The sequence below is a fragment of the Helianthus annuus genome, chromosome 3 (genome assembly GCF_002127325.2).
Source record: "Helianthus annuus cultivar XRQ/B chromosome 3, HanXRQr2.0-SUNRISE, whole genome shotgun sequence".
Taxonomy (NCBI): Eukaryota; Viridiplantae; Streptophyta; class Magnoliopsida; order Asterales; family Asteraceae; genus Helianthus; species Helianthus annuus.
Genome location: NC_035435.2, coordinates 126,062,414 through 126,080,408, shown reverse-complemented (window position 1 = coordinate 126,080,408; position 17,995 = coordinate 126,062,414). Strand labels below are relative to the sequence as shown.

The window sequence follows — 17,995 nt, the reverse complement described above, 5'->3', positions numbered from 1 at the left end:
GCATACATACAAGAACATGAAAGAGTAATTAACTTTAAAGTCAAAGAATGAAGCAACGTAAGTGATGCAAGAACACCAAAGGGGCAATTTCAACCCATTGATATAAATATAGGGCAATTTCATTATAACATTCAACCGGTTTTAATCCAAAAATTAACTTTAATGGTGCTTATAACAGGGCGATACCAACCCGTTAATGTGAAAATGGGGCTGCATTAACTCATTTTGAATCGTCCCTTGGAACTTCAGTATTGCTTATTGCGTTTGCGTGTTGTGGCATGAAAAGTCAAATCAGGTTTAGATTTCCAAATATCTGGATATATACTTTACAATATGCTTGATCATGTTGTAAGATTGCACCTCAATAAAAGTAAGCTAACACATGATATGCTACTTACTCTCGTTTACTTATCCCCTTTTTGTTAAAAGAGTATTAAGTGCCACTTAAACTGCAAGATACCAGACACACGAAAATGGTTAACGTTTAATCATGTCATTTTACTAAAAGATAAGAAATTTAGAAAAAAAATAAGGATTAATAAGTAATGAAAGTTTAGTTACATGCTTTGAATCAACCATTTATGTAATCAATAATTAGTATTTTTTGGGTTTTTAAGGCACTTGCTTGCTATCTATCTCTGGTTGCTTGCACTTGGATGTCCCTTTCTTCACTATTGATTTTGTGCAAGATTTTAGCTTTAAACGGTACCTTTTTCTCATTTGTGTAAGATTTAGCTTTCTTTTTTGAATCGCGATCTTCACTTAACAGTTTTAGTGAAGTTCTATCTTCATTTTTCCTTTTGATTTCACTGGGTTACATGAAAAAATATTGAATTTTGAAAAAAAAAATATAAATAATGAACCTACATACCTTGAATTGGTTGAATGTCCCCCATAAGCAAGTAGAAATAACCTTAAATGGAACCAATAATTTAACAGTATAAACCACTAAGATACAAACGATTATAATCAAATTCAGAATTTAATTAAATGTGATGAAATTATACCTTACGGATGTTCCGAGTTCAAGAAATGGTCTTGATGAAACAGTGAAGATGATGATGAATAAACGATGTCGAATAAGATGATGAAGGGGCGATGTCACAAATTGATGTGGGATAAAACTGATACCTGGAATGCAGAGGGAGAAATGTCTATTCAAATATGGACCGAGGGTTTTTTGTAGTAGGGAAGATGAGAGAGTTGAACCCTGAACTGAACTTAGAATTGCACCATTGATAATACTTGAAGAACCGGGGGAGAGAAGAGGAGCCGAGTAAATAGGGGAAGTGGGGCGAAGTTACGCGTGAATCCAGAATAATGTGGGAAAACACCGGCTGAGAAACTGCCCCGAACTGGGGAATTGTGGAGATAATGGGGGGAGGTAACCACCACCGAAGGAAACCGTAAAGAACCACCCTAAACTGCTACAATAGCAGTTATTTTTATGAGTTTAAGTCAGCCAAATCTAATGGTGGAGATTCACTTGGAGTTGGTTAGACTTAATGGGAACACCGGAACAATATATATATATATATAGGGGATGTTTCAAATGAAAACCACTTTTATTGTGAAAACTAACTAAAAAAAGCCTAAAAACATAAAAAAAAAATCAATTTTTTTTTATAAAAATCGCTGGTTTTTATATATAAAAAAAATTTCAACAAAAAAAAAATTGTGTAGTGCACATGTGTAATACTACACATGTGTATGTGTAGTATAAAAAAACCAGCGAAATTTGGTTTGCAAAAAAAAAAATGTATGTGTTTTTGGCTTTTTTAGTTAGTTTTCGAGTTTTAACAATAACTAGTGGTTTTCATTTGAACCTTCCCATATATATATATATATATATGGGAAGGTTCAAATGAAAACCACTAGTTATTGTGAAAACTCGAAAACTAATTAAAAAAAGCCAAAAAAACATACCAATTTTTTTTTTTGCATAATAATTTTCGCAGATTTTTATATACTACACATGTGTATTATTACACATGTGCACTACACATTTTTTTTTTTTGAAAAAAAGTTTTTTTTTTCATATATAAAAACCAGCAATTTTTATAAAAAAAAAATTGAAAAAAAAAATTGTGTGTTTTTTAGGTTTTTTTTAGTTAGTTTTCGAGTTTTCACAATAAAAGTGGTTTTCATTTGAACCATCCTATATATATATATATATATATATATATATATATATATATATATATATATATATATATATATATATATATAGGGTTGGGCTATATAGAAAACCCTAAAAATTTAAGAAAACTCTGAAAACTCTCATTTTCACCCAACCTCCCGACATTTTCTTTTTGAAAAAAATAACACATGTAATATATATGTTTTTAAGAGTTTTGGGCAAAAAAAAAAAAAAAAAAAACAAAAAAGCGCCGAAGGGATATTTAAAAAAAAATAAACAAATTTCAGCAATGTCCGGGTGACTAACATGTGTTAGGCAAAAAAGGCTGAAACTTGCTGAAATTTGTTTATTTTTTTTAAAATATCCCTTCGGCGCTTTTTTTTTTTTTTTGCCCAAAACTCTTAAAAACATGTAATATACATGTTTTTAAGAGTTTTGGGCAAAAAAAAAAAAAAACAAAAACAAAAACAAAAAAGCGCCGAAGGAATGTTTTTAAAAAAACATAAACAAATTTCAGCAATGTCCGGGTGACTAACATGTGTTAGGCAAAAAAGGCTGAAACTTGCTGATTTTTTTTTTTTTTAAAACATTCCTTCGGTGCTTTTTTTGTTTTTTTTTGGCCCAAAACTCTTAAAAACATGTATATTACATGTGTTATTTTTTTCAAAAAAAATGTCGGGAGCTTTGAGTTTCCCGGGTTTTCTCAAAATGGAGGGTTTCCTACCTAGCTTTAGCCTATATATATTATTTGTTTATAATTATTTGTTTATGTTTGCTCAAAACTAAAACCTAAAAGGTTCAAAATTTTCAAATAAACGCTAATTTTTTTTGTATTTAGGTTTTAATTTATATTTCTTTTGAGTTAAAAGCGTTTGAAAATCATCGAAACTAAGTGATTTGATTTTGGCTTTGAGAAAATTACCAAAATGAACATAAATGTCATCTAGGTGAAGAGGAGAGATGGTGGACGCCTGCCCTTGAAGATAGCCTAAAGATTGCATCATCTGATTTTGTAAAATTAAGGGTCAAGGGAAAATTGTGTTTCTGATCAAACCCTTTTTTCTTTCTTTCCCTGAAATATGTTTCTGATTAAACCGTAGATTGCTTTACTTATTACAAACCTACTTTATAAACTGGTCTTTTAGCTAGCTACCTTCAACGTCGCAAAAACAAAAACAAACATTTTTACATATGCCGACATGCACCACACTTATTTAAACTACCATCACCAAGTCACCGATACTCTCGGGTTCATGGCTTTGACTCCGATGGCGGGTCACGAGAGGTTGAAGGAATTTGTGTATTTAGAAGTTGTGTAATCCCCATTTGGATGTCCCGTCTTTTGCCCCACTCGTGTAAACACAGGTTTAGTTTTTTTGACACCACTAGAAGCTCCACTGCCTGCAATGGTGTCAAAATGTCTATCATACACTTAAGGGTATCCAACCTCAGCTTGTCTGCTTCCATTATGATCTTGTACACATCAAAGGCATGAGTGTCCATTGCTTTATCCACAGCCTCTCCCTGGCTTGACTCCCCTACTTTTTTACAGTTGTATGCTAGCAACGCTAGTGGCTCATCTGCTACCTTCTCCTGAGTATACATGCACACACATCAAACTTCATCATCTGTAATCTATAATGTAAGAAAGAATATATTAGCTATGGCTTATTGTTATATAATGGAAAATGTATTAGTTAGGGTTTATCGTTAGGAAAATCATCGATTTATATGAAGAAGCTGAAAAAAGAAAATTACAAAATAAACATTAACTTTTGGCCTTTGCAAAAATAAGCATAATTAAGGAGAAGACTAATACGCACCGCTAGCGCGCTAAGAAGGTAAATCGTGATCTAAATTCTAACCAGCACAAATAAACCGTGAAATTCCCCAATAGGACATCTTGGTGGTAAGTGGTGTAGTCCACAACCTAATAAATCCTAGAGAGTGCAATATTTATCCTAGAAAATTTAGGAAATGTTGTTGAGAAAAACCGAAAAACCTTGAAAAGTACTATTAGGTCCACCAAAAAACCAAAAATATAGTAAACGTCTAAACCGTGCACTAAATTTAGCCTAACCTAATCATTGTACTCGTATAAATAGATGATTAATAATACATGCATATAGAACAATGATAACCCCTATTACGTGTTATGTATTATTGATCAATTACAATGAACGTAATTAGAAAGGAAACTTAATCAAAAAATTCATTTTTCTACTATCAAAATGATATGACAATAGAACGTAACTTTAATATGTCCTCTCTAATATAATATAGCTAATTCTAATATATAATACATTTTTCCCAACATAAGATGCAAAACTAAAAGATGTATTATATGCCTGTACGCTTGCCAAAACCGAAGTGAGCTTATCTTCCTCTTTAATAGTTTTAATATGGAGAGCATCTACGCTTTTGAGCTGAGAGTTTGATAAATCTCCTAGGTTTCCTCGTGTGACACCATCAAGAAACTCAACCAAGTGTGCGTTTATTTGGGACCCGCATAAGACATAAACAAGTCGGATGATTAAGGAAGGCCTGCAACCACCGATCCAAAGAGACGAGTTCTCAAAGGTGGTCCTCCAAGTTGGAGCCAAGAAGGAAAGCCCATCGTGTTTGGCCAGTTGGGCTCGAACGGTGTGGTAGTTTTCAAAGTGATTGATGGCTTTTCTAGTTATGAGTTGGAGGTAGTCGAGATCGGTAGGGAAGTTGGTTAGCCCTTGGAGTAGTTCATCGAGGTCGACCTTCTGTTGAGCCATCCAGTTCTGATGGCATAACTGAAATTGTTGATGAGTGGCCATGACACATGGGCGTTTAGGAAGACCCTAACTTGACTCCCCACCCACTTGGCTACCTAATGATATATAGAAGTAGACAGATATAGAGAGAGAGAGTAAAAGGGTTGCACAAGTGGGGAGAGAAGACAAAGATGAGCGAATATTCAAATTCAAATGAGAATACAAATAACAACTATCCAGCAGACATTGTAACTCTCTCTTTTTTTGGAAAGATGTGGAAAATGGGATATGCATTCCTATGATATTGAAATACGTTGTGTAAATCACGAAACATATCAGGAAGTTATATGTTTCTAGTCATGTGATAGAAGAAGAATAACACATAATCATGTGATAGGAGAACCTTGTCAGATGTCTACTTATGTTTACCTATCATAATTTAATGAGTTAATAGCCAAAATGGTCTCTGATGTTTGCTCACTTTTGCCACTTTAGTCCAAAATCCAAAATTTTTAAATCTAGGTCCTCAAGGTTTGCATTTTGTTGTCATTTTAGTCCAAATTTCAAAAACTCTCTTTTTTGACTGTTGCAACCAGCCTATTTTGTCCTTTTGTGCAGGGATATTTGGTCATTTTTATGAGTTATTATAACAAACTCAGATCAATAACCCGGAATACCCCTGTGCAAAAAGACAAAATAGGCAGGTTGCAACAGTCAAAAAATGAGGTTTTTAAAATTTGGACTAAAATGGCAACAGAATGCAAACCTCAGGGACCCAGATTTAAAAATTTTGGATTTTGGATTAAAGTGACAAAAGTGAGCAAACCTCAGGGACCATTTTGGATATTAACTCTAATTTAATCATGTTTATGTTGCAAGTGTATTAGAATAAAGGGTATGGAGAGCTCCATCCCCATGAGAATGGGCCGCCACATAGGCGCCACATCACCATCCCATGGAGGATGGGCCTCCTTCACTTTTGAGGATGTGGAGAATGGAGCTACCCCGCATATTTTTTTATTGTTTAATTTATTTATTTGTTTAAATTTTATTGTTTAATGTTTAATTTTTATTATTTAACTTTTTTATTTGTTTAACTTTATAAAAACAATTCAAAATTTAAATGTAAATAACACATAAAAGAAGATAATAAAATCCATTACATAACATAAATAAAAACTACATAACCTAAAAAAATACATTACCTAAAATTTATAAAAAAAAAAGACAACATTTAAAAATTTAAAAAAAAATTAAACTATTCGTCTTCGTCTCTGTCACCGTCCCCGACGTTTACGTTGTTCCATATATGTTCTACCAAATCGTGTTTAAGGTTTGCATGCGTGTAGTCGTTGGTTAGCGCGAACGAGTTTAAATCCTGTTGCGTCGGATCTACCGGGACAGTATTCCTGTAAGATGCATTCTCATCATACTCACAAATCGCCCGACATTCGTCTTCAATAATCATGTTATGGAGCAAAAGGCAAACGTACATACAAAGGCGCAACCTCTTCGGTGTGAAAGCACGTGCCGGTTGTTGAATGATGGCCCATTTTTTTTGTAAAACACCAAAACAACGTTCGATGTCTTTTCTTGCAGCTTCTTGACGATTGGCGAATTTTTTCCTTTTTTCGTCATCGGGAAATGAAATAGTCTTGACAGTTGTAGACCAAGACGGATATATTCCGTCAGCAAGATAATACCCGCGTCTATACTCAACCCCTGAAACTGTAAAACGGGTGTCCGGACCGGTTCCATTAACGACATCACTAAAGATCGCCGATTGGTATAGCACGTTGAGGTCGTTGAGTGAACCAGGGAGCCTAAAGAAAGAATGCCAGATCCACAAATCTTGTGACGCCACGGCCTCAAGTATTAAGGTTGGATGGTCGTGATCACCTCGCGTGTATTGGCCTCGCCACGCAGTCGGGCAGTTATGCCACTCCCAATGCATACAATCAATGCTACCAAGCATTCCCGGAAACCCGTGCCTTGCTCATGAGCTTGGTACAACTGTTGAATATCATACGCGTTTGGTTTCCGCAAATATTGTTTACTATACAGTTTCACCACATTATGGCAAAACCGAAACAAACATTCCCGCGCAGTTCTTGCCGACATCTGTAAGTACTCGTCCAAAGCGTCGGCCACTGTCCCGTACGCCAGTTGGCAAATGGCCGCAGTACATTTTTGTAACGTGGTGAACCCTTCATAATTCCGAGCATCGGGTCGTTGCGTGAAAAACGGGTCTAGCCCCGCCAAATCATCAGCAATCCATGTGAATAACCGGCGACTCATTCGGAACCTTCGTTTGAAAATGTCGGCGTTGTAAAGGGGTGCATCCGAAAAATAATCGTTCACCAATTTCTCGTGCGCTCCTGTCGTAAAAAATATATAAATACGAGGAAATATATAAATATATAAAATTTATTAATGACAATTTCTCGTGCACTCCTGTCTCTGTTAATCCGTATTCGTCTGGTAATAACGTTTTCAAACGAGCCATTTGTAACACCCCGTGTTTTCAGAAGTCAAAGTCAGAGTCAAGATTGAAGTCAAAGGAAGAAAAGATCGCTAATCGCGATCTGTCTCTCCTTGCTCAATCCCTGATTGACTTCTTTGACGGTAGTTAGTCTATTTTATGTTTACGTTAGTTGTATTATGTGGGGTAATTAATTACAATCGAATTAATCGAAGTTTATTTATCGATGCGAACCGCTTTAGGACTGTGAATAATAGGAAGTAACAATGCGATAAAGTCAATTAATCAATAATCGAGCTAATCTAATCATCATCGAACTCGAGACTCGAATTACGTGAATTTTGGTTGTTATTATACGTGTGTGTGCCTTATGTGTTACTTATGTGTGTTACTTTATGTTATGTGTGGTGATCAATCGAATCGAAACTCGAAACTCAATCAAACTTAATCGAAATCGAACTATGATAATTGGTGGAGAAGAGACAGTGCAAGATATAGATGATTGTATGTCAGATATAGTGGTTGGGATTAAAAGTAATTTAAATGGAAAACTCTATTGTATTCTCATCAATCGCAATCGAGATCGAAATATCAAAAATCGTCGCACCGAACACTCGAATCGTGCAGCTGAACGATCAGGCTACCAGCCGATCGAACAGCCAGCCGATCGGACTGCTGTCCGATCGGACAGGCTGTCCGATCGAGCTGCCTGACCGATCGGCCAGCACTTTCCTCTTATGGCATCCTATAAATACCCCTTTCATTGTCATCCTTTCTACTTTTGGAAACCTCTGACCGACCAGCTCGTGCTCCCCTCTTTTCTCAGATTCCTCTCGATTCCGGTAAGATTTCATCCTAAATCTTGTAGTTTCTTGATCTACACGCACTCCTACACCTTTCTATCTTTCAAATCTTGATTTCTAACCGTGAAATCATCAAGATTCAAGTGTTCTAGGATGATGACATCATGGTGTTCTTGAAGAACTTCATGTTTTGGCCTCAATCCACCAAGAATAACTTGGATCTAGCCGATTTCCACAGAAACAAACAAAGATCTGTTATAGATCTAAACTTTTACACGGCGAAAAGGATTGAAAGATGGTTTTCCAACTTTCTTTCAACTCTTTTACACTCAATGCCTTCAAAACCGATAGAAACGGAGCTTGTGCCGACTTGTAAATCATTCTGGTGGTTGCATGACTCAAGATCCGGATTTTATCCACGAGGTTCACCGATTTCGGGTTAAACGTTAAACTCTGTTCCGAACAGTTCACCGGCCGGATTTGGGTGATTCCTGTCCGATCAGGAGGAACAAGTAAGAACGAGGGTTCTATGGTTCAACTTGTTGTCAAAACACCTCGATATAACGACAAACAATCAGAACAGCCAAGTGTTAGACGAACAGGCTGATCAAGTCAGGATGCTGACCGATCGGATTGCTGTCCGATCGGACAGCCAGCCGATCGGACCATCAGCCGATCGACTAGCCAGCCGATCGGCTAACACATGGCCCTACACTTAATCAATTTTTGAAGAACTAGTATTGAACGAACAGCTGTTCGATCGGACTACTGTCCGATCGGATTACTCTTCGGATCATGAGATACTATACTTCAACCCTTAGTCGATTTTCAACATGTTCAATGCACTAGGAGTGCCACCCGATCGAACAGCTGTCCGATCAGATGACACCCTGCTGAGAACTTGTCTTGTTAAAAGTACCTACCCGATCGGGCTGCCAGCCGATCGAACAACTGTCCAATCGACCGACCTGAAAGGTAAAGATACTTCAATGTTTTCAAATGCTACAACGAAAAGTTCGAAAGTCAAACCATCATACACAAACACATCCTTCTCAAAGGAAGAAACAATCCACTCGAACAGCCATCCGATCGGCCTACCGACCGACCGACCGGACAGTTGTCCGAACGGACTGTCAACCAAACGGTCAGCCGTCCGATCGGACTACCATTCGATCGACCAGCTGTCCGACCCTCCAACACTTATTTTCCGTTTTACGCGTTACTTATCGTTATGCTATCAAACTATTCAGGCTAACCCTATTCTCAAGCGCTCCCTTCAATCCATCAATCGCTGTGAGTATACTCGAACCCTTTTTGCTTTAGCACTTCTGGGTGTTACATACGTTACTTATTCTAAATCACAATCGAACACACTACTCAATTACTTTAAACGCTAACCGTTACGCATGTATTACGTGACTAAATGAATGCTTGTTGTTATGTTTACACGTGGAATGTTGTCTACCTGCCTTAACGACGATAGTACTATAGTTTGGATTCAGCACCCGTTCACACGGGGGTTGTTAAGGACAATTACTTGCATGGATTACGGTGGTAATCATGTATTGCGAACTGCCTCGGGCAGTCAACCCGCAGTCATTGGTATCGATAGATCCATGTCGATAATTAACATGTTTCGTTTTCCTCTATGTACGTGCTGGTTATGCGTAAACTATTTCGAACTCTATATGCTATTATCAAACTTGTATGCTCACCTTTACATTTTATGTATTGATTTTATTTTAACGTATATGACAGGTGTTTAAGATGCTTATCTGCTAGGAAGGCGAAGCTAGAATAAAAGTCTAGAGCATAGTTGTCTGTAGATCTTGTAGCTTGAGTCTCTAGACATAGATAAACAATATTTATATTTAAATCTGAGTTGTCAGAATAGAATATTTGCCTGGATTTTTGTCTGTAATAATTTGTTTGCTATTTGAGGTACGGTATGGGACGTATTATATAAATTAAATAGTAATGATAATTGTTATGGAAACTTCTGGACAATCTGTTTCGCTCAGTGCCATGCCCCGATGATTCCGCCATCGGTTGGGGTGTGACAGATTGGTATCAGAGCCATAACTATAGGGAATTAGGCAAGACTCGACCTAGTCCGGGTCGATGTCTTAGAGACCTAGACTATAGTTAGGAACCAACAGACTGAGCTTATGTGCTATGTATCCTGCTATTTCTCGCCTACACTACACTATCACTACACTCAGGTTATCAATAAAGATCGGTGGTTTAGCCAAGATTTGGTGTGAAAACCGCAAACTCTTGACTAAATTACTTGATCAATGCTATTTTTATCAACTTATCAATGATTTCTTCATTCTTTTCAATAACGAACGCTTATTCAACGGGAGAATTATACCAAATTAAGAGTGAAATCCATATTTTGATGAATAATCTCCTATATTTTACTAAAATCAAGGGAAAGTTTTCAAGCCAGGGGTGAAACCCTAACCTTGCCGGCTTGCCCGTGACTTTACCAAAACTCTCACCAAAGCCTCGACGGACTCCAACGACCTGGACTCACGAGTATGACTCGAGGGATGCGCGCCGAATGCCCAAGAATCGAGGTAGAGGCCGATTCCAAAAGTCAGAATGTGATGACAAGTCTTTGAGAATAGTCGAAACGCTTTGGATAGTCAATGTCTAATAGCCGCAGCCAATTTATTTCTTGATTTTATGTGTTTCGATTCTGAGCCCGCAACTACCAATTCAGATGACGCGTTGATTTTATGTGTTTACGTGTATTTAACTGTTTATGTGTTTGAGATTTTGAGACTTGTTCGATTTTTGCTCTCACTTCGATCGACACACACAAGCCGCATTGCTCTTCTATCTCAAAATGCTAACAGGTTGCTACGATCTAAACGACATTATGCTATTCGATATATCATACGCAATCGACTCGCGAACATTAAATGATAGGTTTCTGTATTCTGACGGCCTCTGTGATTGAAGGTGTATGTGCTTCTGTGTTTATGTGTCTCTGTGCTCTATGTGCCTACGTGCTTATGTGCTTCTGTGACTACGTGAATCTGTGGTTATGTGCCTATGTGTTTATGCGATACGTATTTCAACGTGTTCCTGAGCTTTAGTAAGTAGTAGACGTGTGAGGTGAGTGTTGATGCAGTTTTGTGTCTGTTACTAGTCTTATATGTTATGTTGTATTTTGTACGGTCTTTATTGATTATCGAGTCTGTATTCGCAGTCGACCAAGTCGGATATCCTCCTATCCGCTTGTGTCTGACTTGTTTGTCTCCTTGTTTATGTATTGGTCATAAAACTATGCATGTTGCATATTAAGGGTATATCTGTCAATTTGTTGTGTTGTTTGTGCCATCTGTTTCTGCAGTCTGTTATGCAGAAACAGTTAACTGTTTGCAGGCTTTGGCAAAACAGTCTGTTTCGTCGAATACATGTCGACGAAATAGACATGGTGATATTTGGTCCAGTTTCGTCAAGGTGGTCAACGAATCACATGTGATTCGTTGACTGTTGGGCTTAGTTTTGGGCTTTCTCCTGTTTCGTCAGCCCAGGTTCTATTTCGTCGAGCTTATCAGCCCATCTGCTATATAAGGCACAGATAGGTCACAGTTTAGTTTCAGAGATGAGAGAATACCCTTCAAGCCTGTAAACTGTGTTTGTATCAGTTTGTAATATCTCATCCAGTTAATCAAAAGAGTGTGTTTCTTTGGTTAACCATTGTGTGTTATTGTGTTCTATGTTTGATTGGCTTAGTTAAGTGGATTCCGCACACTTAACTTTGTTTGTTATAAACAAGGCTTTGGTAGTGAAAATCGATCCTCCGATTTCGGGACCTACAAGTGGTATCAGAGCAGTGGCTCTTATCCTTGTTTAAAATCAAACATAGTTCGGTTGGTTTGTCTAGTGTTTGTGTTTTTCTCAAAGAGTGTTCTTAAAAACTTCAAATTTTCTGGAAAAGGATCTTTAAAAGGAAGGATATTATTTGTTTTGTTAAGAGTTTTACCGAAAACCATACTAGTTTGAGTGTACACATACAAACTGTTGGTTTTGGTTGAAAGTTTTAAACAAAAATCTGTGGTCGAAAATTATGAAATTCACTGGTTGTTCTTGAGTTCTTCACATCTTCATAAGATATTCAAAGTGTTCTTGGTAGACTTGCTTTTTAATCCAACTGATAAGGTTACTGTGTTTTGAAAAGTGTTATAACATACCCTATTGTCCACCATACTTCTAAGTTGGTAAGAAAAGCATGGTTGAAATTCGTGTGACTTGACAGACTGTGTATAAACAAATCACCTACTTTTACCAACCTCTGACAGCCTTTTTGACGAATCAGCTTTCGACGAATCAAGAAGTCAACGAAACAGAAAAGTATTTCGCCAAAGGTCTCTTTGACGAAACAGAAAAATGTTTCGCCAAAAATCTCTTCGACGAATCAAAGGTGTTTCGCCAAAGGTCCCTTCGACGAATCAAAGGCTGTTTCGCCAAAGGTCCCTTTGACGAATCAGACATCTGTTTCATCAAACTTCTTTGACGAAACAAGATCTGTTTCGTCATCAGTTGTTTCATCAAAACACAATTTTGTTTCGTAGAGAGTGTTTCGTCGTGAAAGTTGTCATTTTTCAACAGAAGGTTTGCAAGTTCATCATAACAGTGTGTTTTCAAGTGTTTGTTCAGGTTTTCCACTAGTATACATCAAAAATGAGTTGTACAAGTCCGTGGGACTGGAGTACGGACCCACAACCCGGTCAAGATCAAACTTCCGCAGCCGCATGGGCAAGAAGTATGTTTCCTCAACCAGCAATCAGTGCAAGTCAATGGGCGTTGGTATCAAATCAGAATCAGAGTATTCAAAATCTTCTACTCAGCGAAAGTGAGACGGGCAGCAACAATCCCCACCAAAGTTGAATCATATGAATGACTTTCCATCATGGAAAAACCGCTTTCACACATATGTTCAAGGGCAAAGCACCGAACTTTGGATGTGTTTCATCAATGCATTCAACCCTAATCTCGAGGTTGCAGCATCCACTTCAGTGGGTTTGCTAATATGCTTGAAGATGACAAGAAAGCCTATGACTTGGAGAAAAAGGCTTTTGCAATTCTTACACAAGCGCTTACCAAAGAAATTTATCATCAGTTATCTTACTGCAAAGACACGAAAACTTTATGGGAGGCTCTAATAGCAAGAGGAGAAGGCAATGCAGCTACTCGAAAGTCTCGCCATGATTTGTTAAAGAAAGAATTTGAATCATTTCAGTTTTTGGAAAATGAGACCCTAAATGATATGACTACACGTTTTTATCACTTGATTAGTGAAATGTTTGCTTATGAGGTTATAGCATCTCAACAGGAAATGGTGACTAGATTTGTTGATGCTCTACCTCCAAAGTGGAGTTCGTTTATTGAGCTGCTGAAGCATACGGGTACTCTAGACACAGTTAACATCTATGAGTTCATCCAGAAGCTGGAACACAAGAATGATGAAGAAATCAGGAAAGCAAAGTGAGTTCCCGCTCCTCAGAATACAGAAATGTATCTTCCAGGCTTCGATGCCTTGGCCAGATCCAATGCAGCCCAGCAACCAAAACTGCAAACTACATTTGTGTCCAATACAAGTTCCTTTCCGTTTCCTCAATCAACTACTGCTCCAGCTTTCGATCCAAGGGCTTATATTCCAACTCCTCAACCTCCACCTCAAGTCAATCCTGCACAACCTCAATTCGATCCGAGGTCTTACATTCCTGTTCCATCACAACCACAAGTCCAATCACAACAACAAGCTCATTATACCAACAATCCTCAACCTCAAAACCCTAACACTCTCCGAGTCGACACCTCAAACCTTTCTCAAGTTAGCATTGAAGTAGCAAAGGAGCATATGGAACTTATCAATACAATGGTCAGTGCTTATTGCGGTTTGGTAGCAGGTCAGATTGGAAACATCAACATGACCCACGAAGATTATCAACAGATCGACAAGGATGAAATGGAGTTGATGGATATCAAATGGGCTTTTACTAGTGCAATTAGAAGGGCAAAAGACTTCATGGCTCGAATTGGAAGAACTTCGTTGGAAGGCAAGAAGGATACGAAGTATGGGTTTGATATAAATGTTGTCACATGCTTCAATTGTGGCGAGAAAGGGCACTTCAAACGTGAGTGCACCCGACCAACCAAACAAGGCAATCATAACCCATTTAGAAACCAGACGAGTACTTCGAATGTGAATGCCCAGCAAGAGAATCGTGACAGGAGGATGGTGGCAGTCAACAACAATCAGAGCCAGTCTGGACCATCAAATCCCAATCGGGCTTTGACTGTTCAAGCTGATGAAGGATGCGACTGGTCTGTACAGTTTGGGGAAGGTGATCAAGGAGGTGGAACAGCATGTTATGCAAAGATCATCAATCACATTAAGCATGTTCATAAGGAAGAGTTTTCTGAAAGTGACGACAGTTCTGGTTATTGTGGGAGTTCTGATGAAGAAGGTTCTATTTCTGGGGATAATCACTCTGAGCCTGATGTGAAGGAGGAAGCAGGATCTGATGTTGAAGATTTATTAAATGAAGCTGAGGAGTTGAAAAGTCAGAAATCAGTTCTGATCAAGAAGGATGCTGCTGTATCTAAGGAAATGGAGAAATTCTTTTCTGAAGATGGATCTTTTTCTTTTCAAACTGCCTTTATGGCAAACGTCTCAGCCTCTTCGAGTCAGGTAAATTCTGAAACTCCTGCTCCTAGTATTTGTAAATCTTTTGCAGATATGAAACTTGAATCAGAAAAGCTTCATAGTCATAATCAAAATTTGGTTATTGAACTATCTAAATGCAAAGAGGCAAATATGGCTTTAACTCGGAACGAAAAAGAATTTAAATCTGTAATCGAAACATTAAAGAAAAGCGTGTCCGAAGTGAACAAAGTGGTTTACCATAAACAAGTGAGTATAAATGAGTACATAAATATTGTTGAGGAAACCAAAAAGCAATTAGCCATTGCCAAGTGCGAGCATGATGCAATCAAACAAAAATTGGAGAGTTATTCTAACTCCCGATTTGTGCTTGATCACATCATCGATGTTCAACAACTAAAAGGAAACAAGAAAGGCGTAGGGTATGAGAAATGTCCACCCCCTTTGAGACATAACTATACCAAAATGCCTGATGAAGAAGATATGCCACGGTATGAACCCAGTGTGCCTCTTGATTATGAGGAATTTTCTACTGGCCTAGGGTTCAAACCGGACAGTTCTTCAAACACATCCTCTAAGCAACAAGAAACCTCAACATCCATGAAACAAAGTCCTCCAATTATCGAGGACTATGAGTCATCGGATGATGAATCAGAATTGGATGTAAGTGATCAGGATAAATCACTTGACAAGATGAAAGGAGTAGTAATTCCACTTGAGAATCACATTCTTTGTGATCCTGATACTCCTGCTGTTCCATCAGTTGTCAAACAAGTGATAGATCCTGTCAAAGTTGACAAGACGTCTGTGTCTGCTGTTAAAAGCAGTATTTTGTTGTATACGTTGGTTGGTGGTGATAAAATCTACTCAGATCGCGATTTTCCAATTGAAAATGTCAATCAATCCTTGATTGATAAAGTCTTTGAAGATAACACAAACAAATTTTTGGGAAAAACACTTCCGGGAATTGTTGTAACACAATGGGATCCAATTCCTAAGGCTGAGATCAGAAAACAGTTCGGTAATCAAAAATCACCAACCACTCAACAATCTAGTGCTTCTAATGGTAAACAACATGTCAAGCGAGCTCAAAAGCCTAATGTCTCTCAAATGAAATCTGAAACAAAAGGAGCTCGTTTTCAAAAGAAAGTGAAAGATGTTAAATTCGTGTCATCCAAGGGTACTGATAAGATTGAGACTTTTGAGAACAAGTTAAACACCGATTTTGTACAACAAGTCACGATCTTAAAACGTAACAGTGATAACAACTACACTCAACATACAAACGGGTGTGATGAAAAGGCTAGTACCTCAGGCTCCACGGGTTTGACATCTTGTGGTCAATCAAATTCTTCTTAATTTGTGGAAAGGAGAACATGCTTTAAATGTGGGGAATTTGGGCATATCATTAAAAATTGCCCAAACGCTCCAAAGGATAAATTTGTTGAGAAAGCACCACCTGAAAAGGTTCACCCTCAACGTCAGTCAGTTTCACCAAAACATGATAAACGAACAGTTAAATAACAAGAAACGAAGCAACGACGTAAGAACATAAAAATTGTTGAAAAAGCTTTAAAATCTGAAGTTAAAACAGTTAAAAGGGAACCAAGTGTTTCACAACCAGTAAAACCAGAAACTTCAAAAACTCTTTACAACACTCAATCTGGTAGGCAAAAACAAACTTGGAAACCTAAATCGGGTGATAGTTCAGGGGGAGCTAATGTTTTTGAGAATCACCAACAAATTGAGATCACGTTTCGTGATGCTCAGGGACGACCCAAGACCACTAAGGCTTGGGTCCCCATCCTCAACTGATCTTTTGACGACATGTGCAGGGTGTTCCAGGAGGAACTATTAATAGTCATTGGATTGTTCATAGTGGAGCATCCAGGCACATGACTGGAGACTTACGGCTTCTGTACGACGTGAGAAATATTAGAGGAAGCTATGTCGCATTTGCGGGAGACAAAGGCGGATACATCACTGGAGAGGGAAGTATCTCAAATGGTATTGTGTGCTTCGATAAGATCAATTATGTTCGTCAAATTGATCATAATCTTCTCAGTGTGTCGCAAATCTGCGATAAAAAATTCACCGTGCTTTTTGATGATGCCGGTTGTTATGTGCTTAAACCTGGGTTCAAGATTCCACAAGAATGGATTCTCTTATCGGCTCCGAGAGTTAATGATCTTTATATTCTCAACATGAGCCAAGCGATTAAAACATCTGCACAAGTCACTTGCTTTGTCTCGAAAGCCACAGAAAAGGAGTCTATATCTTGGCACAGAAGAATGGGGCACATTCACTTGAGGAAGATGAACCATTTGGTGAAAAACAATCTTGTGAATGGTGTGCCTGTGAGAAGTTTTCATTTACAAGATATCTGTGTCTCGTGCCAAAAAGGAAAGCAAACGAAGAAGTCTCACCCTTTGAAGAAAATCAACACTGTCAGCATGCCTCTCGAACGTCTTTATATGGACCTTTTTGGACCTATGAAGCACAAGACAACATTCGGAGATGCTTATTGTTTAGTGGTTACCGATGACTATTCTAAATTTTCTTGGGTATCCTTCATGGCACACAAGAGTGAAACTCCTGGCATCCTCAAGGATCTTCTAACTATGTTGGAGAATCTCTACTCGTTGAAAGTGAAGAGGATCCGAAGCGACAATGGAACCGAATTCAAGAATCAAGTTATGGATGAGTTCTGTACTTCTAAAGGCATTCTTCATGAATACAGTTCTCGTTACACTCCACAACAAAATGGTGTCGCGGAGAGGAAGAATCGGACGATAATCGAAACTGCAAGAACAATGTTAGTAGAGTCGGAACTCCCTGTTCAATTCTGGGGGGAGGCTGTGTCGACTGCGTGCTACACATTAAACCGAGTTCTTACAGTAAAGAGACATGGAAAAACTTGTTTCGAACTCCTTCAGAAAAGGAAACCGGATCTTTCTTACCTAGAACCCTTTGGTGCTCCATGTACTATGATTGAACAAGATGGAAAATTTGGGGCTAAAGCTATCGACGGTTTCTTCCTTGGATATGCGACTCCAAATTATCGCGTCTGGAATCTGGCAACGAAAAAGGTTGAACTATGGAGTGAAGTGAAGGTTCAAAGGTACACAAGTCCTGTTAGGG

At 38.1% G+C, this 17,995-nt stretch overlaps 2 protein-coding genes across 3 annotated transcripts; both read right to left on the bottom strand.

Moving 5' to 3' along the window:
• Positions 1-3,202: 3,202 nt before the first annotated feature.
• Positions 3,203-4,981, bottom strand: LOC110936420 (protein DOG1-like 1). 2 transcript variants are annotated; one of them, XR_004889820.1, is made up of 2 exons: positions 3,964-4,064; positions 3,203-3,733 (listed from the first exon to the last, which is right to left on the bottom strand). XR_004889820.1 is itself a non-coding variant. In XM_022178803.2 (2 exons), the coding sequence occupies exons 1-2, from the start codon at positions 4,945-4,947 to the stop codon at positions 3,392-3,394; spliced, it is 801 nt and encodes a 266-aa protein (XP_022034495.1). In that variant the 5' UTR covers positions 4,948-4,981; the 3' UTR covers positions 3,203-3,391. The 2 variants fall into 2 exon arrangements, 1 of the variants encoding a protein (XP_022034495.1); XM_022178803.2 differs by lacking the exon at positions 3,964-4,064 and adding an exon at positions 4,489-4,981.
• Positions 4,982-6,142: 1,161 nt separating this feature from the next.
• LOC110933403 lies at positions 6,143-6,859 on the bottom strand. The gene has a single exon (XM_022176628.1). It carries the CDS (start codon positions 6,857-6,859, stop codon positions 6,143-6,145), a length of 717 nt encoding a protein of 238 aa, XP_022032320.1.
• Positions 6,860-17,995: the final 11,136 nt, after the last annotated feature.